This window comes from Sorghum bicolor, chromosome 2, assembly GCF_000003195.3.
Source record: "Sorghum bicolor cultivar BTx623 chromosome 2, Sorghum_bicolor_NCBIv3, whole genome shotgun sequence".
NCBI lineage: Eukaryota > Viridiplantae > Streptophyta > Magnoliopsida > Poales > Poaceae > Sorghum > Sorghum bicolor.
In genome coordinates, this window is record NC_012871.2 from 60,876,390 (window position 1) to 60,903,897 (window position 27,508).

General features: G+C 45.6%; 2 protein-coding genes and 1 pseudogene across 3 annotated transcripts; 2 read left to right on the forward strand and 1 right to left on the reverse strand.

Annotated features, from left to right (window-relative positions):
- On the reverse strand, positions 6,227 to 16,065 carry LOC8080999. The gene is made up of 11 exons (XM_002462411.2): positions 15,114 to 16,065; positions 14,814 to 14,999; positions 14,174 to 14,275; positions 14,062 to 14,097; positions 8,513 to 8,608; positions 8,345 to 8,434; positions 8,117 to 8,233; positions 7,967 to 7,999; positions 7,839 to 7,889; positions 7,646 to 7,727; positions 6,227 to 7,548 (listed from the first exon to the last, which is right to left on the reverse strand). Exons 1-10 carry the CDS (start codon positions 15,942 to 15,944, stop codon positions 7,647 to 7,649), a joined length of 1,623 nt encoding a protein of 540 aa, XP_002462456.2. The 5' UTR covers positions 15,945 to 16,065; the 3' UTR covers positions 6,227 to 7,548; position 7,646.
- LOC8080998 lies at positions 9,016 to 13,194 on the forward strand. Of its 2 annotated transcripts, XM_021452389.1 has the most exons (4): positions 9,016 to 9,127; positions 9,337 to 10,896; positions 10,972 to 12,536; positions 12,655 to 13,194. In XM_021452389.1, exon 2 carries the CDS (start codon positions 9,595 to 9,597, stop codon positions 10,690 to 10,692), a length of 1,098 nt encoding a protein of 365 aa, XP_021308064.1. In that variant the 5' UTR covers positions 9,016 to 9,127; positions 9,337 to 9,594; the 3' UTR covers positions 10,693 to 10,896; positions 10,972 to 12,536; positions 12,655 to 13,194. The 2 variants fall into 2 exon arrangements, with proteins under 2 accessions (XP_021308064.1, XP_021308065.1); XM_021452390.1 differs by having other exon boundaries at positions 9,016 to 10,896.
- Positions 16,074 to 17,678, forward strand: LOC8062749 (annotated as a pseudogene).

Consider the following 27,508-nt stretch of genomic DNA (forward strand, 5'->3'; position numbering starts at 1 on the left):
TACAACATGAATTGCGGCAAAAAGGTTTGCAGTACAATTCAAAGGTTCTGCAGATGCTTCCATGTTAATAAAGCATGTTTTGAGTACATAACTCGATTAAAAGTCAAAATCTAAACTATGATTCATAAAGTCAAAGAAAGAGATGCAATTAGAGGTTATATATCTCAATATTATGTCTTGACTAAATAAATATCCTGATGAGAACCAATTCAAGTGTAGTGCTTAGTGTTGGCGATGCCGGCCCGGCATGGAAGAGGGGCGGTGCGGCCCATCCTTCTCCTTGCTTGTCTGTCTGCCTGGTTTGCCACCCTTGTGTCTTGTGTGGCCGCGGCCATGTTCAGATCTCAGCAGATTGGATCATGTCTGTGATTTTTCTTTGTAGAAAGGCATCCACGGTCCACGACCACGACCCACCGATAGATATTAACTCTACTGTTGCTTGAACCGATGCTAGGTGACTTTCAAAAGCCTCGTTATTACTCTATCTGTTTCAAATTATAAGTCGCTTTATTTTTTTCATTCATTTTACTATGCAACTCCATCATATATCCTATCCATTCCCTTATCTTTAAAACACTACTCGTACAATATAGCAGACACAATAGCTCCACCATTCTCCTATCCTATCCCTATTTTCCTATTTTATGAGGGACCTCCTAATTTCCTCATCTCTCTCTTAAAGATAGGAGGCAATCCCTCCTCTCCTATCCAAGGGTCCCGTTCTGCCCCTCTCTTCCCCTCATGTTTTAGTGGCTAGTGGATAAGCCGTCCATATGCAGTTGTCCGCCGCACTGTCCATTCGCTACCCCACGCTCCTCTAGCATATGTTGTGCTCCATTTATTGCTCAAGCTCCCGCGTGCATTGGGCACGTCGCGGTTGGAGGGGAGGAGGTGGTACATGAAGCCAGTCTCGCACATGACAATGCTACATTGAATGATGAGTCAGAGCAATGGCTAGGAGCTTAGGTGCTTGGTTGCTACTGGCGGCCACCTTCCTTCTCGACGGTGTTGAAGCCCTAGCAAGGTGGAGTACCTTTGTTTCCCTCCTCACGCTGCAAGGCCTCATAAATGGTAAGTAGCAATGGCACGCAAATCCATAAAGAGCAGCACCCATGGATACATGGCCGTGGAGATGAGCCATGTGGTGACATGCAGCCCAAGACGAAGATGTGCGATGAAATAGTTCTAAAATGTATTCATAATATATTTAACTTGTGCAAAAGGACATAATTTTAATGGTGTTTTTTTTGAATTGGATGCTTCATCGACAAATTCTCGTGAAAAAATAGAAAATGACTGAATTAGGTTGCATATATATATATATATATATATATATATATATATATATATATATATATATATATATATATATATATATATATATATATATATATAGAGAGAGAGAGAGAGAGAAAGAGAGAGAGAATACTCTATAGCTAGCTACAAAATATGTTATTTTGTAGCCAGGCCGAACCGACCGAGCCATCTACTGGCGCGCACGCTCGTGAATTCCCGTGATTTAATTTACCGATCCTAGATTAATGCAGCGAGCGAGCCGGCCGGATTAATAAGATACTAGTAATTAAATACTCCCTGAGAACCGCGCGCGTGGTGTGGACCAGGCGTTCGTTGCATTTGCATGCAGCTGAGCGGACCAGGTAAGTCGAGCTGCAGAACCGTAATTTGTGGAAGTTATTTACCGTAATTAATTTACCATAAACAAAATACTACTTATGATAATGTGAATATACGGTTACCATAGTTAGCACCGAGAGTTACCACATTTTGTTATCATCATGATACGATGAACTAGTTACCGTAACAAATAAGATGAGTTACTATAATTTTAACAAATATAATTACGATAATTTGAGTGTGATGAGTCATCGGAATTTGATATTTCCTCACAGGGTTACGACAATATATGTCAATTATATGGTATGAATTACTATAATTCATAGTGACTAAACAATAACAATGTTGGAGGCCTGGCGACGACGGAGGCCGGTAGCATGGCGGTGACGGCGGTCAGCAGCACGTACGCCAGCGCCTGACCGCATGAGGAGACGCATCAGGCCAGCAGGGTCCGCCGCCGACCCAGAACCATGTCGCCTCCGCCGGACATGGCTAGGGCGACGTAACAGCGCGCCGCCTGTACCACCCGTCAGTATTCGGTGGCGGCCACTACGAACATCGTAACCTTTCTTGTCCGTGTAGCTGGCCTTCTTCTACAGCTCCATGCAAGGCTTTTGCAGCTCTGTCGTCGAGGTCGCCATACAAGCGAGACCGGCGAGCGGTAGCCGCCACCACCACATGAGCTGCGCCGACGGGGAGCGCCGTGCGAGTGGGGCGGGGAGCTGCGCCGCGTTGTTGCCGAGATGGATAGCCGGTAGCTGCCACCACCAGGCACCACATGAGCTGGGAGGGCGAGCGCACCGCCGCCATCGCGATAGGCCAGGGAGTGGCGACAAGGAGGCTGCCGCTGCCTGGGTGCTGTCCGTGCGGGCATCCTCGCAGCTGTGGGCGCCGTTCGTGCGAGATCCACCACCATAGGTAGAAAGTCGGGGGCGATCTGCTGAAAGCACCGGCCTCCCCATGGGTGGTCGATGCTCTAGGCATATGCAGGGGCAAGCAAGGCCGCATGGGACGACGCCACAGCCCCAAACGCTCGTCGGAGGTACCGGATGCCATTGCCATGCCACCGCTTCTGAAGAGATCTACATGCGAGGAGAGAGAAAGAAATTAGAAAAGTGGGAGAGAGGTCGCTAGCTATGGCGTGTACCGAGGAGCACTAAATGAAATTTGCCTCATTATTTCATTAATTTTCCCTGCCAAGCCGGATGTCCGCATGCAACGGATTGACCAGACCATCCGTGAGTCTGTGTCGGATGTTGTCATTTGGGTCTGGCTACATGGCTACAGAATATGTTATTTTGTAGCTAGCTATAAAGTATTAGTTATATATATATATATATATATGGTAAATTTTCTCTATTTCCTAGGAGTAACTACTCCCACCTAGTTTCACACCAAAAGAGTCTCCCAACGTGGTGCCCGGAGTCCATTAGCGGATTAATTAAGCGGACCCGTTAATATATAATGAATATAAGGACCAAGATACAATCGTCATTTGCGGGCGTCTAGAGGCAGCTGCCACAGCCCGTGCGGTGGCGTCGCTTTTCTCGTTCCAAGACGCTGCCGCCGCCCACCGGCTACGATGTGCTGTGCTTCGATCTGAGATTTTGGCAACACGGTTCATTGATACAGTTCAGGTATAGCAGATTAAAACTCATATAGTTGTTCCTAATATGATCAATTTGATTATCCTTCTCCTCGTAGCAGATCGGGAGATGGTTGATTCCATCATCTTATTATCTCACTTCCGCTTCATCAAATCCTTTACTCCAGTGATGGCGTTCCTCTCATCTGGTGACATGGCCCTTGACTTGCCTCTTTCATCCACGGGTGAATGCGTGTATGTACGCATACTCTCTAAAGTATAGATATTTAATTTAAGATTGTATATACTCCGTTCAGAAGATTGTCTACTAGTACATATCCATACACGTACTGGGAGTTGATGTGTATGCAAGCACGCTCATTGTCTACTAGTACGTATAAAGAAAGATGGCCATACACATACTCCTACATGGACCGATGGACGTATGTAAAATAATTGTACAGGTATGCATGCATACTAGTATACATTTAGGTATATGGACATACTTCCTAATGAAATATAGTATGTACACATACTCCCCTATAAAAAAATATATGCATATACTCTGAGTATAAATACATACGTGCTTCTAATTAATAGTATGAATACATACTCTAATTAGCGGGCATACTCCTAAAATATGCGTATGTGAGCATACTGTGAGTGTGCGTATGTGAACATACTCCTGAAATGTGTATGTGAACAAAAAAAAGGTATGTCTACATACTTGTGCGCATATATACATACTACATAAACGTACGGCCCTTTTTTTTAAAAAAATATACCCAACCGATCAACCTGCCTGATCCGCTTTCTATGGTCAGCATGCATCACCGGTTTTTTTTTCTCACCCGCTAGCTACTCAACCCGTTAGCTTCTCCTAATTGGCCGTATCTAGAGTTAGGAGTAATTACTCCCGGGAGTATAGAAAACTATATATATATATATATATATATATATATATATATGACGCGTTTCTTTTACACGCGCGTGTAGTTACTCTCATCTATGTATCTCTAGGTTTAATGTGTATATGACCGGACGAAATGTATATAGACAAAGTATATGATCATACTAGACCATCTAGAGTGATATGTATGTTAAGTATGCATACATACATAGAGTATATGGTTATACTTATTGTATATAATATAGTAGTGGCATTTTAGTAATATATTTAAAATATAAGTTTTTTTGACAAATTTTCGCGTGGTAAGATCTAGAGTATCTTAATATGAGTATATAAACATACTCAAACTGATAAACAAGTATGAATACATACACAATGTAGTTTATTGAAGATGAGAGTAACTACACGTACGTGTACAAAGGAATTTATATATATATATAAATTGGTGGAGTTTGTCCGTCTCCTAAAAGTGTCTGTCGTTGAGTCATGTGGGGGAACACAGATGGAGGCATGAAAACGAGACATACAAGCTCCAACCTCTTGGGAGTTTCTATACTTGAAAATTTTTTTAGCATGTTAACAATTTCAAATGAAACTTAAAACTAGAAAATTTTAGATCTCATCAAGGGCTATAACTTTTATATAAGAATTATCTTTATCAAAAGTTATTTTTTTAAAAGATTGAATCTATCGCTATCATTCACATCTGTCAAATTCATATAAGCATTGAGACAGCATGTCCCGTCAACGACCGGGGCACTGTGTCGCCTCCAATTCAAATAAATACCCGTTTCATGGACCCAAAAATACATTTTAAAACTGAGAATTTTCATAAGAGCATCTCCAAGAGTTTTGCATAATTGAGTTGACATTTGTTGTTGTTTGTAAACTCCCAAAAAAAATGCAAAGTCTAAAAATAGGTCATCTCCGAAGATTTTGCATAATTGAGTTGACAATTAGCCAAAGTGGACCCGGCCGCGTTCTTTTTTCCTTCGCGCGCGCTCGCGATCGTCTTCCCGCATGACTTTCTTTCTCGTGCGCCGCCAGTTCTTCGTGCTCCCTACCGCTCGCCATTGAACTCATGGCGCGCCACCAGCAGAGGGATCGAGAGACATACCCGGCTGCTTCATCATTGATCTGCCTGAAGGCCGTCGTGGGAGGGACGAAGGGCGTCCTTGAACTCATGGCGTGAGGCGGCGGTTTTATGTCGCGTGGAGTCCCTCTCGCGAGTTCTGCAACAGACACGCGAGGGATCGGCCTTTTGCCAAGCCGTGCACGGCTTGACATATATGCCAAGTTTGCTATCTCATTTGCCAAGTTGTCCAGAATGCAAACTCCAAAATACAAAACCATTGGATACCTTTTTTTTTTAAGATTTTTGGCAAATTACAAGAATGCAAAGTCCAAATACAAAACCTTTAGAGATGGTCTAACACCGACGGACAACTTTAAGACACATGTAGACAACTTTAAGGACCTCTAATGTAATAATAAGAATAATAAAATGCTTACAAATAGATAAAATTTTGGTGGGTGGGATATATATCTTCGAAACGTGACGGTTGTTATATCAATATGGCAAATTTTGAGCTACCGTCATTGAAATTAGGGGGCACGGAATGGATCAACGATAAAAAGTATGGGTGAAGGACAACAGCACCAGCAGTGCAAATGGGGCAAGACAAGTGGGCAAGTTTTTTTTTTGACAACAACATATCATATATATTAAAATAGGCGTAATACAAGGAGGTTTCCAAAGGAATACCTTGATACATCGAGGTCCTATGACCAGAAATAAAGACAACAGCGTCGACTAAGGCTTCGAGATAAACTAGCGTGCCAGCGAGGGGAATACACAGAGGCGTCCAGGACGCTTGCACCCAGATGGATTGACCGCGCACAGTTGAAGGGGAATCGAATAAGCCATCGAAGAAGACATATTCCGGCAACTGAAAGATGATGTTGATGACGTTGCCAGAGATAGGAGAAGCTTGAACCGATATCCCAGATAAAGGCAGCATCGTCGATCCAACGGCGAAGAAGTAGCTGTCTAAAAGGAACATAGGAAACAAGGACCACAGACACTATGCAGGCACTAAAAGGAAGGGGACAAGGGAGCCGGGCGTCTCTATCCGAATAAAGACCTGTAGCCATACAAGAGTGGTACGAAAGTAATAAATAAAGAAAAAGAAGAAAATAAACTAGGAAGAAGAAGAGATGGAGTTGCACAGATAAGGATGCGGGCGGGGATCCCATCTCACAGGCAGTGGGTCCCACTACGACGAACGCGGGCCCCGCAGCAAGCTGAGGACGGCAGACGAGATCTGGATCTCGAGATGGAGAGCACCGTCTTGGAATGGAGCTTGCAGGCGTCGACGGTGGTGACGGGGAGTCCGATGGCGGTGACGGCGTGGTGGGCGCGGAGGTAGACGTTGGACTCCGCGTGGCGCACCGGCTGCTTCGCGTGCGAAGGGATAGGGAGCCTGAGGCAGCTGCCCCCGCGCTGCACAGGTTGAAGAGCAGGCAACACAGGGAGGCGAGATCTGGGTCGCCGGCGAGCACGAGAAGCGCCTGCGGCGCCGGCCCTCGTACGTCCCGCAGCGCTCTGAGCACATGGAGGAAGCCCTTCCTCTCCTCCATGGAGATGGCGAACGTCACGGTCCGAGACTCGGCGGTGGTTGGCGGCGCTGCGGGGGACGGCGTAGGCGTGTGAGGGGTGGGTTCCGTCGAAGGCGGCGCAGACAGTGTCGCCTGGCTTCTTCTCATCTTTCTCCAAAACTTCTTCTATACAAACTTTATTTGGCTAGAGGATCTTACAAAAGAAAGAAGAGGGGAATAGGAGATGAAGGGAGGGGGCCGGCCTACCTGTCCTGCCGCCGGCGAGGACGCCGAGGACAGGGGGCCGGGAGCTGTTGGGAGGGGACAGGAGAAACCGCACTCGGCGTCTCTGTCCGCAGAACGCCAAGCTTCGACAAGTGGGCAAGTTGTTTTTCCACCTGCGCAATTCTTAAAGCTTCCAATGCTGGTGGCGTCATTAGACACATATCACAAGCGACCTGGTGAACAAAATGGGAACACAAATCACAGCAAGCAACGTGGCAGGTCTGCACAGTTGGGATGCAAGGTTAACTAAAGTCACTTAAAGGATATTTGCTGCCTACAAATATGCTGCAACAAACAGACCAATTCAAATAGTTTGCTGCACCAGATCAATAACCTACTTAACCCTTAAAGGTCAAGGGAGTCAAAAACCACCCTCTTAACAGCCAAATCAACAATGGGCATATAGGATAGTCAAGCAGGCATCTGGGCTTATCGACATCCATGGCCTGGTTTGCTTCTTGCACTGCTCTCCGTCTAACACCCCCCCCCCCCCCACCACCTGTGATGGCATTTGAACTGTTTGCTAACTTGCAGCCTGCAGAAAAGTTATACAGGAAACAATAGAAAGGTAAGGATCTAGTTTTTTATATAAGAGGCATGGTATCTGTGTGTAAAAAAAAAATTGTGCATACTTTACAGGGGTATCACACCGTTTTTTCTTGCAATATCCAACTTCTTTATGACATAATCATAATATGACTTTTGTTTTGGAACCTGAAAATCCATTAGTAGTTTTTCATATAAGCAAGATAGAGCCAGTTAGGACATGCATTAAAGGAAGAATCTAAGGATATATATCAATCTTGAGAGAGAGGGAAAACTAACAAATTTTTTAACAGCCTCCAGGATAATTGAATGGGCTTCATTTTGTTCAACCTACAGACATGAATTGCATCACTGTATGGAGAAAAATATTTGACTTGGACTTCGACTTTAGGCAAAGCAAAGCTTACCTCTCCATCAAGATCAGCCAGATATCTATCATACTGAAAATTAGAGCATATGAAAGAATTAGTCCACATAAATGACTAAACGGAGAATATTCAATGGAATTTTAGCAAGATGAAGTGAAAAATGAATCACATCTGCGAAGAGCAACCTACGTTTGTTCTCAGCCCACCAGATGTTGGGGCACAACCAAGCTCAATTTTCATTTGGATAAGGCATGGGGAACACATGTCTTGATCATGTATTTCTTTCACAGCGCTTAGAAAACTCATCTAGGAAATGTTGAAGAAAGGAAACTTTTGTCATAAACACGTACAGTGGAGAAAATATTAAACAAGGGAACCATAAGTTGTTTAGTTCGGCATTTGAGCCGAGTATCAAACCTTTTCCTTAGCAACCCGTTTCCAAATCTCTAAATAGAGACTAGCATAATCATCATATGTACCATTACACTTAACATCCCACAAATATTCCTGCATATAAGAATATAGAATTGTCAAATACCATACACTTGCAGCAATCACTATTAATATGTGAGGTAAGGGAATTACATTGAAGCCAGTGTGAATCAAAGTTGGAAGAATATTGTTACAGCCTGCTGCGATTTTCATTGCTTTATACATTGCCAACGTCTCGTACCTTAGCCACTAAAAAACAAAGTAGTTATATAATGTGATGCATGAGATTATATCAACAAGAGTAAAATCCTCTGTAGGTCCTTGAACTTGTCCCAAAATCTCATCTAGGTCCATGTACTTAGGAAACCAGGTTTACAGGTCCTTTAACTCGCTAAATGTATCATTTACGTCAAAAACCGGATTTGCAAGCCTGTTTTGTCCAGCCTGCACTGCCACGTTGGCCTAGTTCACCCGATATGACCAAAGCGAACTCAAGCAGATGCAAAAAGGCCCCCATTGGGTGCTCCGTTTAATTTGGTGGGCCTGCTTCAGTACAGCCGCGGTCTCCGTTCTGGGCGGCGACGGACTCTATGAGTCACGGTCTCGTGGCACAGAGCGCCGCACGGGAGGAGAACGGCGACGCGCGGGAGGGAGAAGGCCGACGCGCAGACGTAGGCACTGCAGGCCGGAGCCAGTGAATACCACGACCCCCGCAGGGGGCTACATTCGCCGCCGTAGGAGCAATGCGCGCCAGGTTTCGCCTTGACGGTGAGCCGCCTCCGGAATACTATGAGTTTGTCGGAACCCTAATTGCCCAATTCGGTGGTTAATAGGTTTCGTTCTCAATGTCTTGGTCTAGGGTTAGTTTCATGTAGTTGGATTGTTTGGTAAATCAGTGATTGTTAGGTTTTTTGATGGAATTGGAATTTGGTGGTTGGCTTCAAATCTCTTGGAGACTGAAGGAGTGTGTAATGTAGGTCCCGGTTCGAACAGATTCTCTCTAGAAGTCCATCATGGGGGGTCTGCGGTCAGGGTCTGAACAAAAGCTGTGTAGATGGTAAAGTCACTTGGGAGGATGACATAGAAGCTGAATTCTGGTGCTATTGTTGGATAGAAGACCTCATATTGAAGCTTGATTATGGCCGATTGGGATACTTAAGGTGCATTGGCTTTTGCCAGGCAAAAACTTATGTGATGGACTTAGAATCATTGAATCTGACGAAGACACCTTAGTCATGAAACAAGTTGTTGGTAGGGTGAACAATTTCGTATTGTATATTGATCACTACAGCCAGATAAGTGATTCTATCAGTTGGGATGATGTTGTACTGAATCCACTTGCTGAGTTACCCAAGGTTGTGAGCCCTGTTAAGTTGTCTGAGTTTTACAGCAACTTGCCGAAGAAGGAACTAGATCAGGGAGCCACTTCTCCTTGTAATGCTGACAGCACGTCTGTGGACACAGAAGACTCAGAGTATGCTGACAGTGATTACGACTTTAAAGATGGTGATGATGACTTATTTGTGGACAATGTAGATGAAGAGGTGGTAGATGTGGGTTCAGCAAAGGGGAAGAAGGCAAAGAAGGGCAAGCCACCAGCTGGTACATCACATGGAGAATCCTCTAGTCCCCAACATGAGGACTCTAGTGGATTAGATGGTGACCTTAATTTGCCTGATGACTCAGATGGTGAAGGCCAAGTGAAGCTGAAGTTCAAGTCATTCAACCCTGATGATCTAGTCAATCCAACCTTTAAGGTAGGCATGGTATTCTCTACTGTGGAGGTCCTGAGAAAAAACATCAGGGAGTATAGCCTCAAGCACAGATTTGACATTAGGATGCCCAGGAATGACAGGACGAGGGTTGGGGCTCATTGTGCTGCTGGATGCCCCTGGACATTGTATGCTTCAAATGACAGCAGAACTAAGGCATTCATGGTGAGAACTTACGTGGGAGAGCACAATTGCATGAAGGAATGGATTCTCAAGAGCTACACAGCCAAGTGGCCATCAGAGAAGTACACTGAGACCTTCATAGCTGATAGCAAGATGACACTTGGCAATTTTGCAAGGATTGTGCAGAAGGACTGGAACCTGACACCCTCCAGGAGCAAGTTAGCTAGGGCAAAGAGACTGACTATGGATAGGATATATGGTGATGAGCTTGAGCAGTTCAACTTTTTGTGGGATTTTGGCAATGAATTAAGAAGGTCAAACCCAGGGAGCACTTTCTATGTTGGTCCCAATGATGGTCATTTCAGTCACATGTATTTCTCACTTGATGCATGCAAGAGGGGGTTCCTAGCTGGCTGCAGCAGGCATGTCATTTGCTAGGATGGATGTCACATTAAGACCAAGTTTGGAGGGTGTCTGCTGACTGCAGTTGGTGTAGACCCAAACAATTGCATATTTCCTGTAGCAATGGCCTATGTGGAGGTGGAGTCAAAGAGTACACAGAAATGGTTCATTGAGACTTTGAAGCAAGACCTTGGGATTGAAAATACTTATCCATGGAATATAATGACTGATAAGCAAAAGGTTGTATACTACTAAAACATTAGCAATTTTTTACACTTTCTGGATTGCAGACTAACTGTTTCGATGCTTCTGCAGGGGCTTATACCTGCTGTCCAAGATATTTTTCCAGAGTCAGAACACAGGTTCTGTGTCAGACACTTGTAATCCAACTTTCAAGGCCACTTCAAAGGTGAGTACCTAAAAAACCAACTCTGGGCTTGTGCTAGGTCCACAACTGTGGTAGATTGGAATAGGAACATGGAGAAAATGAGGACATTAGATGCAGATGCACATAGATGGTTAGAACAGATGGCGCCCAACACTTGGGTTAGAGTTTTTTTCCGTGAGTTTCCTAAGTGTGATTTGTTGCTCAACAATTCATGTGAGGTATTCAACAAGTACATACTGGATGCAAGAGAAATGCCCATCCTCAGCATGATTATGAAGATCAAAGACCAACTAATGGGCAGGGTGTACAACAAGCAGAAGGATGTTCATGAGAAGTGGCCAGGTCCTATATGTCCCAAGATTAGGAAGAAAATGCTGAAAAACTCCGAGTGGGCCAACACTTGTTATGCTTCTCCTGCTGGCATAGGTGTTTTCGAAGTGAAGGACAGAGACTACCAGTTCACAGTTAACATCAATGACAAGCATCGTGACTGCAGGAGGTGGAACTTGACTGGCATTCCGTGTAGCCATGCCATCTCCTGCCCGAACATGAAAGGATCCCTGCTGAAAGATGTCATACCTCCATGCTACACTACTGAAACTTATAAGGCTGTCTATGGATTCAATGTGATGCCATGTTCTGACAAAACTTGTTGGATGAAGATGAATGGTCCTAATATCCAGCCTTCTATATATGAGAAGCACATAGGAAGGCCATCAAAATATAGGAGGAAGCAACCCCATGAGATTCAGGGAAAAAATGAACCTTCAATGTCTAGACATGGCATCATCATTCACTGTTCCTGGTGCCATGAGCCTCATCACAATTCCAAGGGCTGTCCATGTAAGACATAATCTGCTGCCCCCTTTCTCTCTTCTTCCTGTCCAGGACAGAGGGCAGTAGTTGGATCAGCTCATGTCATGGCTGTCCAAGTCCTTGGTCCTGTAGAGTATAAGGCAATAGGCCATACTATGTACTAGTAGAGGTACACCAGCAGTATGGCTGGTACTAGAGTAGTTGTTGGCTGATTTCAGCCTTGTACCTTAGGAGTATGTAGTAGGTAGAATTGTACCTTAGAAGGTACATGTATTGGTGTATATAAACCAGCCCAATGCAATGGAAGAAGGCAGTTCACTTGCCACTCATTCAGTTGCAGTTTCAGTTCAAGTCTGAAACTGTGTGTGCTGTGTGTGTGTGCTGTGGTAGCTCAGGGCTTTTCTTCTACCTTGGAGCAGGGGAGAGGGAGAGGGGAGGAGAGCAGGTGCTGCTCACCTCGGTGCAGGGTTTCTGTGCCAACAGTCCACTCAAGAAGGCAGGCATCAGGCTGAAACAACAAGTGAAGGCCACCACCTTTTGCAGCAACAACAGGAGTTGAGGAAGAAGCGAATTAACTCAGTACACAGCATGCTGTAGAGGTGATGACACAACACCTGCAGCCCACAGTGCAATCATTGGCAGTCCAACAAACTATGCTGTCCCAGATGTTATCACAGTGAGTAACTTGTAGCTGACCATTGTCTTCTTCATCTTGCATTGTGAATAATGCAGCACACTTCAAGGCTGCATTTTGAGAAATGTATCCCACCATTGTCTTCTTCATCTTGTTGCAGGTAACAGATCCTGTTAATCTGTCACTTGATCATGGGCCTCTCCCTTCTTCATCTTTCATCGACAACAACCAGCCCACTTCAAGACCAGTTGCCCTCACCACAGCAACAAAACAAGGAAGGTCCAAGCGCAAAAATGGACCTAAAAAGAACAATGCCACTTCTGCAAAGAAGAGGAAAAATCCACCGAACAAGAAGAAAGATCCTGGTTCTGGTGGTGCACCAAATCTAATCTGATGGACATGGTGCAGTCATGAATCATTTTGTGAATAGCTTTTGGGTACATCTTTTGGGTACAGCTCTTGGTATAGCTTTTGGGACAGATAGATGGCGCACCCACACAGTTACAGACTTGCTGTGAACTGATGTGTGGCTGTGTTAATTTACTGAAGTCAGAATGTTAGTGTGACTTTCTGAGATGGGGCCTGGTGTGTATTATGTAATGGGTCCATAACTCTTGTTAAGTCAAATGATCTAGCCTTATATGCTATGGTAGCACCAAAACTTTGTATGGATGCTAACTGTCATCTGGAAATGATGATCAGTGACATTTCACTCTTTTTGCTTGTCTGATTTGTAGAATTGTATTATGCATGTTATTTGTCTGATCTGTGCAGCAAACCATACATATTAATTGCAGAAAACTTTAGGCCTTGTTTAGTTTACCCCGAAATCCAAAACGTTTTCAAGATTCCCTGTCACATCGAATCTTGCGGCACATGCATGAAGCATTAAATATAGACGAAAACAAAAACTAATCACACAGCTGTAAATCGTGAGACGAATCTTTTAACCCTAGTTAGTCTATGATTGGACAATATTTACCACAAACAAACGAAAGTGCTACAGTAGTGAAATCCAAAAAAATTTTCACATCTAAACAAGGCCTTAGTCATACATAGCATTAGGAATAAGTACATTCATTTCACGGCCACTAAGGCTGTCAGCCTACACCGTAATGTTCATTTCTTGAACAGAACAAAGATAATGCACAACACAGCCAAAACACAGCTCGAAGGGGCTGCCATGGCGTGCTGGTGGAGAAGAATGAGAATGGGGTAAAGAGCTGGGTGCTGACCAAATGAGGACCACATACATAAAGGAGGTGCATAGAAATATGGCCAGGGGCAGACTGCGAAACAGCCTAGAAAGTGGCGGGAGATTTCCTGCCCTTTCCACCTGCATGCCAACGTGGCTGTCCAGGCTGGACAAAACAGGCTTGGAAATCTGGTTTTGGATGTAGATGATACATTTGGCAACTTGAAGGACCCGTAAACCTGGTTTCCTAAGTACATGGACCTAGATGAGACAGCAGGACAAGTTCAAGGACCTACAGTGGATTTTACTCTGGCAACAATATACATTTCAGTTAGCACATTAACCACATGATACTTATTGGGGCATGCCTACCTCATCCATGCTGGCATCCACGAAATTTTCAAGCCACTGCATGTAACAAAAAAAGGCATCAAACAAAGATGACACATAACCTGTTAATTGCAGCTGGTCACCAAATTCATACCTTAGTTTCACGTGATACCGTTTCATAGAACTTGACGTATTCTTGGTCACCTTGGTATGTCATGTAAGTTTTATGATACTCGCCCCAGCGTAGATACTGTCTCTGCACACAGAAAAGATTGCTAGTAAGAAACGGCTTGCTAGTAACAGCGCAAGTGGAATAAAACGCAGGTCCAGAAATGAAGTGCATCCATTACTAACTTATATGATACTCCCTCTATTCCAAATTATAAGACGTTTGACTTTTCTAGATACATTGCTTTTAATTTATTATGCATCTAGACATAGTGCACATCTAGTTGCATAGCAACAACTACGAATATAGAAAAGTCAAAGTACCTTTTTATTTTGGAATGGAGAGAGTACATGACTATACCCTAGCACACTTAAATTTCTAGATACACCACTAAGTGACTTGCTCTTGTTATCAGCTCAGTGGTGAACACTGAGGAACAGCCTTTGCAAAGTCACCACTATTGGGGATAAACTAATCTAGGAGTCTCAGTCTACACTCTACAGGAGACGTACTATAGCCTTCCAAAAGCTCTATAATCCCAAATTAAAGTGGTATGGCCACAAAATACGGTTGTACAAGATAAATAATGAACACTGACATAGTTGCAAGGAGTAAAATTGCGTACATCATCACGAAGGACTAGGCGCTGGTAGTCCTGGAAGCCAACAAATCTGCAGCAATTGGGATCAAAGTACCATTCAAAATCTTTCTCATACCACTGAAAGTATTCCTCGTCCTCAAGAATGGCTGGAGGGTACTCCTGAATCAACTTTTCATCGTCCAGTTCCTCAAGCAGTGCTCCCTCTGATATCTATGGAAGGTGCAGAAAGTAAATTAAAACAAACCAGGGTGGAGGCATCAACTCAAATATGCAGAGAGTAACATTTGCATTGTCTTCCCACATCCCATAAGTATGAATAGATACCTTGTGAGCTCTGACGCGGTGCAGGGCGAGCCGTTCATTGAGCTTCTTAAGTTCTTGATCATCATAGAGAGACCAAAATTCGTCATCTTCATCAGGGAGACTAAAGTTTAACTTGTCCAAATAAACGTGGATCTGTTCTCTGAGCTTAGCATCACTCCAATCGAGGCCTTCGATTTCTTCCTCATTGAAGACATGGACAATCTTGTCAGGTTGTTCCCCATGGTCCGATGTAACACCAACGGGATCTGTGGAAGCAAGCGAGCTCTGGATCTTTGCCTCCTTTTCAAGGGTCGGTTCGCTTGTTGTCACCACAGGAGAGGTTCTGTGGGCTTCTTCAGACCTGCCACTGTCCAGGCAGGTGGGCAGGACAGCTTGGTTAAGGTCATTCTGCAGCTCAACCTGTGCAGCAAACTCTGAGATTTTATCTGTAGCAACAGACGTTTCGGTATCACAGGAGGATTGCCCCATTCTATCATGTATCAAATTCGTCTCACTTTTAGAAAGACCATGGAGCATGACAGATGCCTCTCCTGAGGCCGCTTGTGCACAGCCACTTGCATCACAGGCAAGTGGGGGGGATTGTGTCTGTGAATGCTGCTTCTTTGGTGTCCGGACCGCCACTGCATCACAACTTTGTCCATCGATCACCAAATCTGGAGAGGGCGAGCGGTTCTTCTTCTTTCTCCTCATCTGCTTCATCATACTGTTTGCCGTCTCCTGGCTCTTTCCCTCCCACACATATGGGGCAGCAGAGGCTTCTCTGGGCTCTCTGCTAGTGTCGCCATCGAGTGCGGGATTACTCTCCATCTGCCGTCGAGCGCCGCAGACCATAATCCGCGGAACCCTAACCCTATGCGCCTGCTAGACGACTCCTCTGCGATTCGATTCGATCCGAAGCCTGGGGAGATTGGAATTTGGATTTGGGTTCGGCGAGGAAGGGGACGGGGTATTTGGCAAGAGATGCACACCGGGCTTCGACTCTCCTCCAGTCCGGGCAGGAAAGGGAAAAAGAAATAGCAGTCGAGACGGAGGGATGTCCAATTTTTTATAATTTAATTTAATCTTTTATCGAGACGGAGGGATGTCCAATTTTTTATAATTTAATCTTTTTTTTAAGAAAAATTATGTTCGGTCCTGCCGTCGTGGGCGGGGTTCCTAGCGAACCAGGCGTCGCCTGACGCGTCGCGGCTGCTGTACCTGGACTCGCTGGCGGCGCGTGGCAAAGCCCGCGCGTCGGGGCGGGCAGCTGCTGCAGACGCCCACGTACGTGGTGCGGGCCCGCCTCGGCACGCTGCCGCAGCAGCTGCTCCTGGCCGTCGACACTAGCAACGACGCCGCGTGGATCCCCTGCGCCGGCTGCGTCGGCTGCCCCACGTCGTCCGCGCCGCCATTCGACCCGGCCGCGTCCACCTCGTACCGCTCCTTGCCCTGCGGCTCGCCGCTGTGCGTGCAGGCGCCCAACGCCGCGTGCCCGCCCGGCGGCAAGGCCTCACGTACGCCGACTCCTCTCTGCAGGCGGCGCTGTCGCAGGACTCCCTCGCCGTCGCCGGGGACGCCGTGAAGACCTACACCTTCGGGTGCCTGCAGAAGTCCACCGGCACGGCCGCGCCGCCGCAGGGGCTGCTGGGGCTCGGCCGCGACCCGCTGTCGTTCCTGTCGCAGACCAGGGACATGTACCAGGGCACCTTCTCGTCTGCCTCCCTAGCTTCAAGTCGCTCAACTTCTCCGGGTCCGGGACGCTCCGGCTCGGGCGCAACGGCCAGCCGCAGCGCATCAAGACGACGCCGCTGCTGGCCAACCCGCACCGGTCGTCGCTCTACTACGTGAACATGACCGGCATCCGCGTGGGCAGGAAGGTGGTGCCCATCCCGCCGCCGGCGCTGGCGTTCGACCCGGCGACGGGGGCGGGTACCGTGCTCGACTCCGGCACCATGTTCACCCGGCTGGTGGCGCCGGCATACGTGGCCGTGCGGGACGAGGTCCGGCGCCGCGTCGGCGCGCCCGTGTCCTCGCTGGGAGGCTTCGACACGTGCTTCAACACCACCGCCGTCGCATGGCCGCCCGTGACGCTGCTGTTCGACGGCATGCAGGTGACGCTGCCGGAGGAGAACGTGGTGATCCACAGCACGTACGGGACCATCAGCTGCCTGGCCATGGCCGCGGCGCCCGACGGCGTCAACACCGTGCTCAACGTCATCGCCAGCATGCAGCAGCAGAACCACCGCGTCCTCTTCGACGTGCCCAACGGACGCGTCGGCTTCGCGCGCGAGCGCTGCACCGCCGTTTGATTGGGCGCGGATTCGAATTACGTACGTTTATTTAGTTTAACCTGCGTTCTACGGTTGTGGGTGTCATGCACAGCTGTTGGTGTGGGTGATTAGTATTTTAGTAATTTTTTTTTTCCATTTTTACCGGTCAGTGTAATCTCGATGCTCTCCAGATTTACCATATGTGTTTCACTTTCACCAGTCAATTGCGTGAAACTGGCGTTTATGTGGTTTAGGGGTTGGTGAATACTCTTAGCTATGGAATAGTGTTTTCTCTCACAATAAATCAGCATCAGCATAAGCCAAATTTTCATCCAGCCGAACAGCTTGAGTCTGCTGGCTAGATTTAGAAGTGTGACTGTGTGAGACCAAGGGAAGCAGCTTTCCAAGTTTATTTGGGTCCACCTAATCACTCTCACAAGTGGCCTGAGGATGTGTTTTCATGCATATTATAAGCAGGTAATCAGGTTCCCTGCTAATTCTTCATAAATTACCTGTCTATAGTTTGCTACCCCTTCGCACTCGGAGTAGAAAACAGAAATCCAAGGGCAAAATGGGCAGTCGTCTTAGCCCTGGCCTTGATTTAAGGATTTCTTAGTCAAGATCATTTGCATACAACATTAATTTAGCTGCAACATCATGCGGAAGTAACGTCATTGATCAAGTGGCTGCAAAATGATAGTGGGGCCTGAAGATTGTTGATGATGTAGCCAGCTAAAGCTATTTTTGGGCTTTATGTGTCAGTTCTGATGTGGTACTGTAGACTGTAGTAGCAACGTTTCTCTTTTGGTTTGTCGCTGATTTGGTAATGCTCCAAGGTTCAGAGACTGTTTGTAGTATTTCTCACTGAGCTCATTTCCAGCTTGTTCTGAAGATATTTTTTCTCCATGCTAAATGGAAACGGGGTTGTCCAATTTCTAAGGGCGCTCACAATGCAGACTTTATCATAGAGTCTAAAGTTATTTATTACCTCGAACAATGTGGACTTAGAGTCTAAATAAGACTTGAAGTCTTATTTTTTCTATCTCTTTCTTCAATAAATATGCTGCCACATCAGCAAAATACCATAAATACTATGTAATTAATTGTCTTAGACTCTATGATAGAGTCTTGCATTGTGAGTGTCCAAACAGAATACAATGAATTATTCATACATGCACACAAGAGATACGTAGTGGACTCGGACTCCCAAACTCCCATACAAATATATTGCTGCATTAATCCATGTTCAATTCCACTTCTATGTTGGAATACCCTGAATCTTCTGCTGCTATCCTTTCTTGGGCTCAGAAATTTGATGATGTAACTTAACTTACTTTTATGTACTCATTGCCTCACCCTCAAAATACCCTGTATGTCCCAGAACATGACATATTTAGAAAACTTCAGGCTGGCAATCAACTGCCGTGGTTTTCAAAAAAAAAAAAAGACTTCCACTACTATTTGCTAAAAAAGTAACATTTGTTTCTATGAAATGAAAAATTCAAAGCATGTTTGAGTTTCAATACAACAAAGATAATACAAATATGGGGGGGGGGGGGGGGATTGTTCTCCGTGATTTCCTCCAAAAAATAGATAACTACTTCTGAAGCGGTGTGTTTGCATGTACATCAATTTTGATGTATGCTCTCAGAAAAAAAGAACATATGATGATATCTGTGCAATTCGGTGCTTGTGCATGTAACATGTATGCGACTTTGCATCATTTACTGCTTGGTACTAGAGTGTAATAGCATTGTAAGTCCATATTGTAACCAGATTATAATATTGCGATATAAGCGGTCAAATTTGGCATAAGGAAAAAAATCATCTCAAATTTGATAAGTAGCGTGCTAATGAAAATTGAGCAGCAAACAGTCCTCTCAAACAAGGTCAAATGTTATCTACTGTTTGAATTTAAAATTGAAAAGGCTGTTGTGCCAGTTAGTCACTAACTTGTTAGTCTGTATACGTTCGCTTCGTTCAAGGTTTATCTAGGTCTGGGCTCGATTTCCTGATTATGCCTTCCATTCTTTATATAAATCTTCTCATATTGAGACTTTCTTAATTATCTTCTCATAAATCTTCATTCTTCTGTGATGTCCTAGTGTATTCAGACAATTTCTGGTTTGCTTCTTTGTTTTTCTTTCCTTTTATTGTTTATGTTATATTGTGGTCTCCTGAGTCCGACTAGCAACACATGAAAAAAGTGCTTCAGCCTTGCCTTCAGTAGTCTTCTGAGGCCCTGTTTGGATCGTAGTGTTTTCATTGAAATTTCAAAGGAAACAAGTTCCCATGGTTTGCTTACGTCAGTCACCGTTTGGAACAAAGGAACGCTCCTACCCTTTTCTCTGGAAAGGAACCTTCGCCTCCACAAAACGCAGGAAATAAAAAATACAGGCAAACGAGAAATTATTGGGCGATTAAAATCCAATTAGGGTAGAGATAGAACCAGAGAATCTATGTTTTGGTGCCGTCATCACCGGCGTACGTTGCCAATGAATAGGCTGCCCCAATCTCGCTTTCCTCCATTGACTGTCAACGGAGGTCGCTGAATCGACGGCTGAGCTTGACGGCTGCTCGCAAGCACGCAGCCACCATCTCACTCCGCTCATTGCGTTGCTTCAATCCTTTCTCATACTGATCTAGCAAAAAATGAGCGAGATACAAGAGACAGAGAGAGCAATGAGACGAGGATAACTAGATAAAAACTAAACAAAAGGATAAGAATGCGGTGAATTCTTCATAGATTAGACCACGAACCGTAGACTTGTTAACCAGACAAGAGAGTTGTACCAGCTCAGATAGATTTAAATCCACAGGTGGAAGGGTTTAAGTGAAAAAAAATCAGACGTTGGATCTAGATCCTGTGGCCTTAATTAGTGATTGCATAGGTTGCACACGAAGCTAGGTTGCATATGATACATTGTCTTTTTTATTAGTTAATGAAAGTGCTATTTTCCTTTTATCGTTTCTATGTCAATTCCTATGTTCCAAACGCTACCTCTTTATTTATTCCCGTGTCAAGCCTCTGTTTTTTATCTATCTTCATAGTCATTCCTGTTGTGTTTTTTTTTTTCTATTCCAGTGTTTTCCAAAGCGCTCGGATGTCCACGCGCCCGCCGGCTTCCTGCTCCCGTTCCTCGCACCCCTGGCCGCCCGGCCGCCTAATGCCGGACAAAAAAATCGTAACTCGCTAGCTCGCTCGACTCGCTCGTTAATAGCTCGGTTTGAGCTCGACTCGTTTTATAACGAGCCAGCTCGTTTTATAATGAGCCAGCTCGTTTTATAACGAGCCAGCTCGAGCCAGCTCGTGAGCTGCTCTTGAGCCATAACGAGCCAGTCAATTATCATACTAGCAACTAAAATTGTCTCGGCTACATGCCTAAATATTTCTCAGTAGCTCGACCTAGCCCATTCATAAATCCCTAACTTTATCCGTCAATGGATGATGCTTAAACTGTATGAGTATGGCTATCATATAGCCACGGTCGTGAATGTAATAGGCTGGCTGGACAAAACTCTAGTTTGTTTGTTGAATTGTTAAAGCTATAAGTACTTTGTTCATGTGATGTATTTGTTGCTCAATTACTTTTATAAATTTATAGTCTCTTTGTACTATGTTTTTATGATTTGGCTCGCGAGCAAAACAAGCTGCTCGAGCTCATTAACGAGCCGAGCCGAGCCATCCTTCTAGCTCGTTTGTATAACGAGCTATAACGAGTCGAGCCATAACGAGCCGAGCTATAACGAGCCGAGCCACTAACGAGCCGAGCTGGTTTGATATCCAGCCCTACGGCCGCCCATTGTCCTCCGAACCGAAATGGCGCGCGCCATTTCACACGGAAACACGGTTCGGTTCGGTGCGCGTTTGCACGGTCCCGTCGGGCCGGCGGCTGCGGCCTACCGTAACCAATCTTGCAACAGATGAAAACCAACTAGCTATGCAAACTATGCAAACTCTAATTAATCACACAAGATTCTAATCCGATGGCTTCCGGTGAAGGTGGGCCAATTAACCACTTAAATCCTCCCACCAATCTAATCTTATTTATTTTTTTAACTCACCCAGGCAGTGATCGCTCCGTTCGCCTCCTGTACGGCACCTCCGCCCTCACGCCCCAGCAACAAGTTTCGTCAATCATAGCCGGCACAATGCCATTTGAAGAGCTCGGTGATGGCCTCTGCATCTGCAGGCGGAGAAGCAGAGCATCTCCACCCACACACGCTGGATATCCTCCCACATCTTCTTCGCATCACCCTTACTATTGTCCAAGAGCCCAAGCGTCGTCGATGAGTTTTTCTTTGGAACCACCTCCTTCTTCTTTGATTTTTCTTTAGGCCTTGTTTAGTTTTAAAATATTTGGAGAAATCGACACTGTAGCACTTTTCGTTTGTATTTGACAAATATTGTTCAATCATTAACTAACTAGGCTTAAAAGATTCGTCTCATCCATTCCGACCAAACTGTGCAATTAATTTTTATTTTTATTTTTATTTAATACTCTATGCATGCGTCTAAAAATTCGATGTGACGGCTGAAAAATTTTGCAAAATTTAAACAAGGCCTTAGAAAAAGATGGCGACTCCTCTCCAGACATGGTTCAGAAGCCTTTTTTTTTTTGTCTGTTGCGCTTCTGCCTCCATTTCGGCCGTGTTTATTCCTTCACTAAAATTTTTTGTTACATTATAGCACTTTCGTTTGTTTATGGTAATTATTATTTAACCATAGACTAAGAGCATCTCCAATGGTTTGTCAAATTGCATTTGTCAAATCTTGTGTTTTGGCAAGTGGCTAAAACAAATGGCAAGTGAAATAATCTTGTATCTCCAATGGTTTGTCATTTGGACTTGGTAAAATAGAAAAGAAGGCCCACATCCTCCAACCGTTCAACTGTCGTGACTCTCGTGGCCGCCGTGCGTCGCTGCTTCATCGTGGCGATCTCCATCTGCTGGCCACCGTTGTCATTAAACGGAGGCCGCGCGGACGACGACGAAGGACGGCCGCGCGTACGACGACGGATGGAGGCCGCGCGGACGAGGGACGGAGAACAGCCACGCAGACGACGATAGATGGAGGCCGCGCAGACGATGACGGACGATGGCCGCACGTATGATGATGGATGGAGACCGCGCGGACGACGACGGACGGAGACCGCACGGACGACGACAGAGGACGGCCGCGCGGACGACGGAGGCAAGAGGACGGGGCGGCAATGACCACCACAGATAGCAACTCTAGATAGCAACTCCTCAAATTTGCGCGTGAAGCGCCTCTGGATAGCAACTCCTCAAAATTTGGCAAGTCCTTTAGCAAACCATTGGAGAATCAAATTTGTAGTTTTTGCCAAATAAACAAGGATAGCAAGTGCAAATGACAAACCATTGGAGATGCTCTTAACTAGACTCAAAAGAATCGTCTCATCAATTTCGACTAAACTGTGTAATTAGTTTTTATTTTTATCTATATTTAATATTTCATACATATGTTTAAAGATTCGATGTGACCGAAAATCCTGAAAAATTTAGTGTTTTGGAGTGGAAGACCGGAAGTAAACAAGGCCTTCATCCTTTTCACATTTGGCGGTTTCGCTTTGGCCCCCATTGCAATGTCCTCGTCCTCGTCCTCCTGTCTCCTCCTCCTCCTCCTCCTCCTCCTCCCGTAGCCAATCGTATAGTATATATATGCGTCCGACTGTCCCCTTTCCCCCACCCTGCATCTCTCGCCGTCCTCGAAGTCGCTGAGCAGAGAGCTCCTCTCCAGCAGTGTGTGTGCTCTCCTCCTTTCAGCCGCAGCCAGCCGGAGGAGTTCCCGATCGAGATGGAGGCGCAGCCAGTCGGAGAAGTTCTCATAACCGCCCGAACTGATGCTGCTGGAGAAGCGCCGGTCGGCTCCGGGCCGAGATCTCCGCTCCCCGTCCTGTTCCTCGCGCTCTGCATCGGCTCTGGCATGCTGCTGCACGCGGAGCAGCTCGCCGCCGCCGCCGCCGCCGCCGCCGCTGAACATCTCTGTCCGATTGTCGTCGTCTGCGTTGTCATCTCCGTCACGGCGCTCTTCAACCTGTCCATCTTCTCGCTCAACTTCCTGGTCGCGCGCGGGCGAGCTGCCGGTGCCGGGGGACCAAGACTGCTGCTCCGCCCAACCGCGAGATCCGGAGCAGCGCCTGCTGTCTCTGCATCGAAATCTCTACTTGCCCCTTTCTTCGGGCTCTGCCTCGCCATGGGAGCGGCGCTGCACGCCAAATCGCTCGCCGCCGCCGCCACCGAGTACCAAATTGACCCGGCCGTCGTCGTATGCGTTGCACTCGCCGGCGTCGCGCTGTTCCACTTGGCGGTCCTCTCCATTCAGAAGACCCTGGCGAGCCATCGGGCCGAGGGCGAGCCCAAACAGCTGCCGCGCTCGCGAAGACTCCCTCTGCTCCCGTTCGTCGTCCTCCCGCTCGCCATCTCCGCGGCGTCGTCCGTGGAGACCGTGATGGCGGATCTCCCTCAGGACGCCTCCGTTTGGGCCGCACTTGCCCTCGCCGTGTCATTCGACATTGCTATTGGCTCGCTCTACTGCTTCATCATCGATGGACCTCCGCCGCCTACTGCCGCCACTGTGGAGCCGTGGTCACGGACTAAATCAGCCGGTGCTATAGTTTCCTGCATCACCGCCGCTGGTATAGTATCGTTCATGCTCCTTGCCTGTGGGGGTGCATCAGGGGCCATTGCAGCTCGCAGTTGAATTGGGTGCGTATGGATTGCAACTTGTTCTTCTATTAGCTGAAGTCGAAGCAGCACCATTACCGGTAGTAGTTGTTGTGTTGGGTTCCACTGTGTTCATATCCTGATGCTAGTAGCAGTAGTAGTTGTTGTTGTGTTGGGTTTCCACTGTGTTCATATCCTGATGCTAAATTGTGGTACTCCCTCCGTCCCAAATTACAAGTCATTTCAAGAATCTTGAAGAGTCAAAGTTTTTCAAGTTTGACCAAATTTATATAGCAAAATAATAACATTTTTGGTACCAACCAAGTATCGTTAGATTCTTTGTTAGTTATATTTTCGTAGTGTACTTATTTTATGACATAAATCTTTATATTTCTCTCTATATTTTTGGTCAAATTTGAAAATGCTTTGACTCTCTAAAATTCTTGGAATGACTTATAATTTGGAACGGAGGGAGTAGTTAATAATATTTCTACAAAAATCTAGGTGTGCTATTATTTTTGAACGGAAATAAATACCTTTGCACATGCTGCTCGGAACCAACGCGTGCTCTTTTACACCACAAGGAATTGTCTACAGTCTCTCTCGCGGTTCCGCGGGCGCCACAAGGGCACAAGGCAGTGGGACGGTCAACCGGTCCCGCCGAACCAAATTCTGCAGGGAGACGGGGCTCTCGGTCTGTCTGTTCTGCACGTCCACATCTGGAGAGGGTGCTGGCTTACCGCGCGGTCACGGGACGGCCGGACGGGAACGGAGGCCGCTCGGTCACCGTTTCGCGTTCCACACTTCCAGACTTTCAGTTCGTCGATGAATCTCATCCGACGCTCGCCGATTCACCCAGATGGGAAGGGGAAAGATTTGGCAGAAGGAATATGAAGTATCAATATTATTACTGCTTTGTGTTATGATATTATGTTGGCTTTCTTATTGCATTTTATAAGTTTTTATGACCGGCACAATTTAGCTATATAAAGCTCTGCAGTGTTTTTGCAGAATAGTATACTGTTTTGTTTCCTACATCTGGTATGCAACCCTGTGTTCTGATTATTTTCATTTGTGATTTCCTTTTATTTCTTTCTTTTTCTTTTTCAAATTATCTTGGGTGTTGTGATCACAATCTCTCTTGTGTAACCTGTAGAATCTTCCTTGTGTTTCAATGCTTTTTAGTTTTTAGTAATTTGCTATTGGCCTGTATATCTATGTGTTCTTGACTGATTTGGTCGTCTAATGAGATCATTTAGTTCCATGTCTAATAACTTCATTCGGTTATCCCTTTGCTAGTATGTGTTATCTGGGCAGAATCCAGTTATGTGCAGAACTTCATTCTTTTGAGTGCAATGCCATATACACCAGTGAATATCTGAAGTTTCATAGTACTTTCTTTCTCATCTTTCTCAGCTAGAGGGAGAAATAGGAGTCTCTGGTTGCTATGTATTGCATGATAGCATGATCGTTATATAGGTGTTGGGACTTGGGATATGAAGACATTTAACTTACTTGTAGGAGCTCTTCTATTTTTATTGGCAGAAGCTTTGTTTTCAACTCACATGATTCTAAATTATATTTTAATTTCCAAATATAATTGACCTCAGAAGGTCCCTATAATATTTTTGACAGAACTATGGGGTGGAAGAGGTACCTTGTGCACACCTGGATAATAAACCTTGTAACTCTGGCGGTGGAACTAACCATGGAGGGACCTTGTGAGTAGCTTGCAGTCGTAATATGTCATTGCTGGACGTGTGACATCAGTTATTGAAATTTTGGTTTATCTCCTGTATTTTTGTTTAGCTACCTTCTGTCAAAGTTTTTTCTTTTTTGAGGAAACAGAGAGCCCCTACTGGATATATATAAATATATAAATAGATAAAAAAAAACTTTAAAACAGCCAGTCCAAAAGAGAAAAAAAAAACACAGTGAAAAAGATTACAAGAAGCTATCTAGCCACACTACAGGAAAATCCTACTTTGCCGAGCGCCAACTTCTTTGCCAAGAGCCGTGAAAGAGGCACTCGACAAAGACGGCCCTTTGCCGAGTGCCACGTCAGACGCTCGGCAAAGGGCTATTTGTCGAGTGCCAAAAGCAGGCTGTCGGCAAAGATCTCCTTTGCGGAGAGCCACGCGCTCAGCAAAGGTGAGCTCTCGGCAAAGTCCCTAGCCGGCTAACGGCGGCGGCTGCCGTCCCCTTTGCCGAGATCCAAATGTTAGGCACTCGACAAAGGATTTGTGACCAGATATGTTAGGTGGATTTGTGAACTTTGTGTATGCGGATTTGTGACCATTGATGGATGCATGTGTCGATTTGTGACTATATATATGTTATGCAGGTTCTATTACATATGTTATGTATGTTGTCTACTTTGAATTGAGTGAAAAACAGCAAAAATCTCAGCTTTGCCAAGTGCTGGCACTCGGCAAAGCTGGGCACTGCGTGGCTGTGGTTCCCAGCTTTGCCGAGTGCCAGCCACCAGGCACTCGACAAAGAAATTTTCAAAAAAATAAATAAATATTCTTTGCTGAGAGCCAGCCTGGAAGGCACTCGGCAAAGTTTTTTTTTCAAAAAAAAACAAATAAATAATCTTTGCCGAGAGCCCGCTAGGAAGACGCTCGGCAAAGAATTTTTCAAAAAAAAAATAAATAATCTTTGCCGAGCGCCGGCCAGGGTGGCGCTTGGCAAAGAGCCGTCAAGTAACGCCTCCCGTGAGACGGCCGTCAGCCTTTGCCGAGTGCTGACGTGGCTCTCGGCAAAGCCTTTGCCGAAAGCCTGCCACATGGCACTCGGCAAAGACTGCCTTTGCCGATTAAGGCTTTGCCGAGCGGTCTTTGCCGAGTGGGCACTCGGCAAAGGCTTTGCCGAGCGCTTAAGGGCCCTTTGCCGAGCGCTCAGGCTCTCGGCAAAATACCAGAATCCTGTAGTGCCAGTCACTAAGACACTAATGCTAGGAAAGTAACTCTTCTTCGCACGATGTCTCTCAAGGGATTAGCAGTTGAAGCTTACTATCTGCACAGATTTTGATATAGCATTGATCTTTTTGCTTCAGCCTTCGTTTAATCATGTGACATGATTCTTGCCTCTGTGACCCAACACTTTTATTTAGTGATGCAACATGTAATCAGTCCAGGTTGCGATTATTCTGACATCCTGAACTGTTTTTTATAGTGTCAGCTCATTTTACGTCCTTTCACCTATAAGTATATAACATCTGGAGTTTTGAAATATTTAACAAAAAATGAGAAAATTACTGGAAGCGTTGTGTAGCCTAATCAGACCATTTGTTTGTATACACCTTTGAGTCAAAAGCCTTAGAAATCTGGAAGTTACAGATCTCAGGAGAAAAAGGAGTTGTGATTACTATTGTGTACAGCTAGTGTTGGATGATAGTAGTACATCTAACTTACTTGTGGAAGCTCTTGTATTTACCTTTTCTTTAGGGAACAGGAG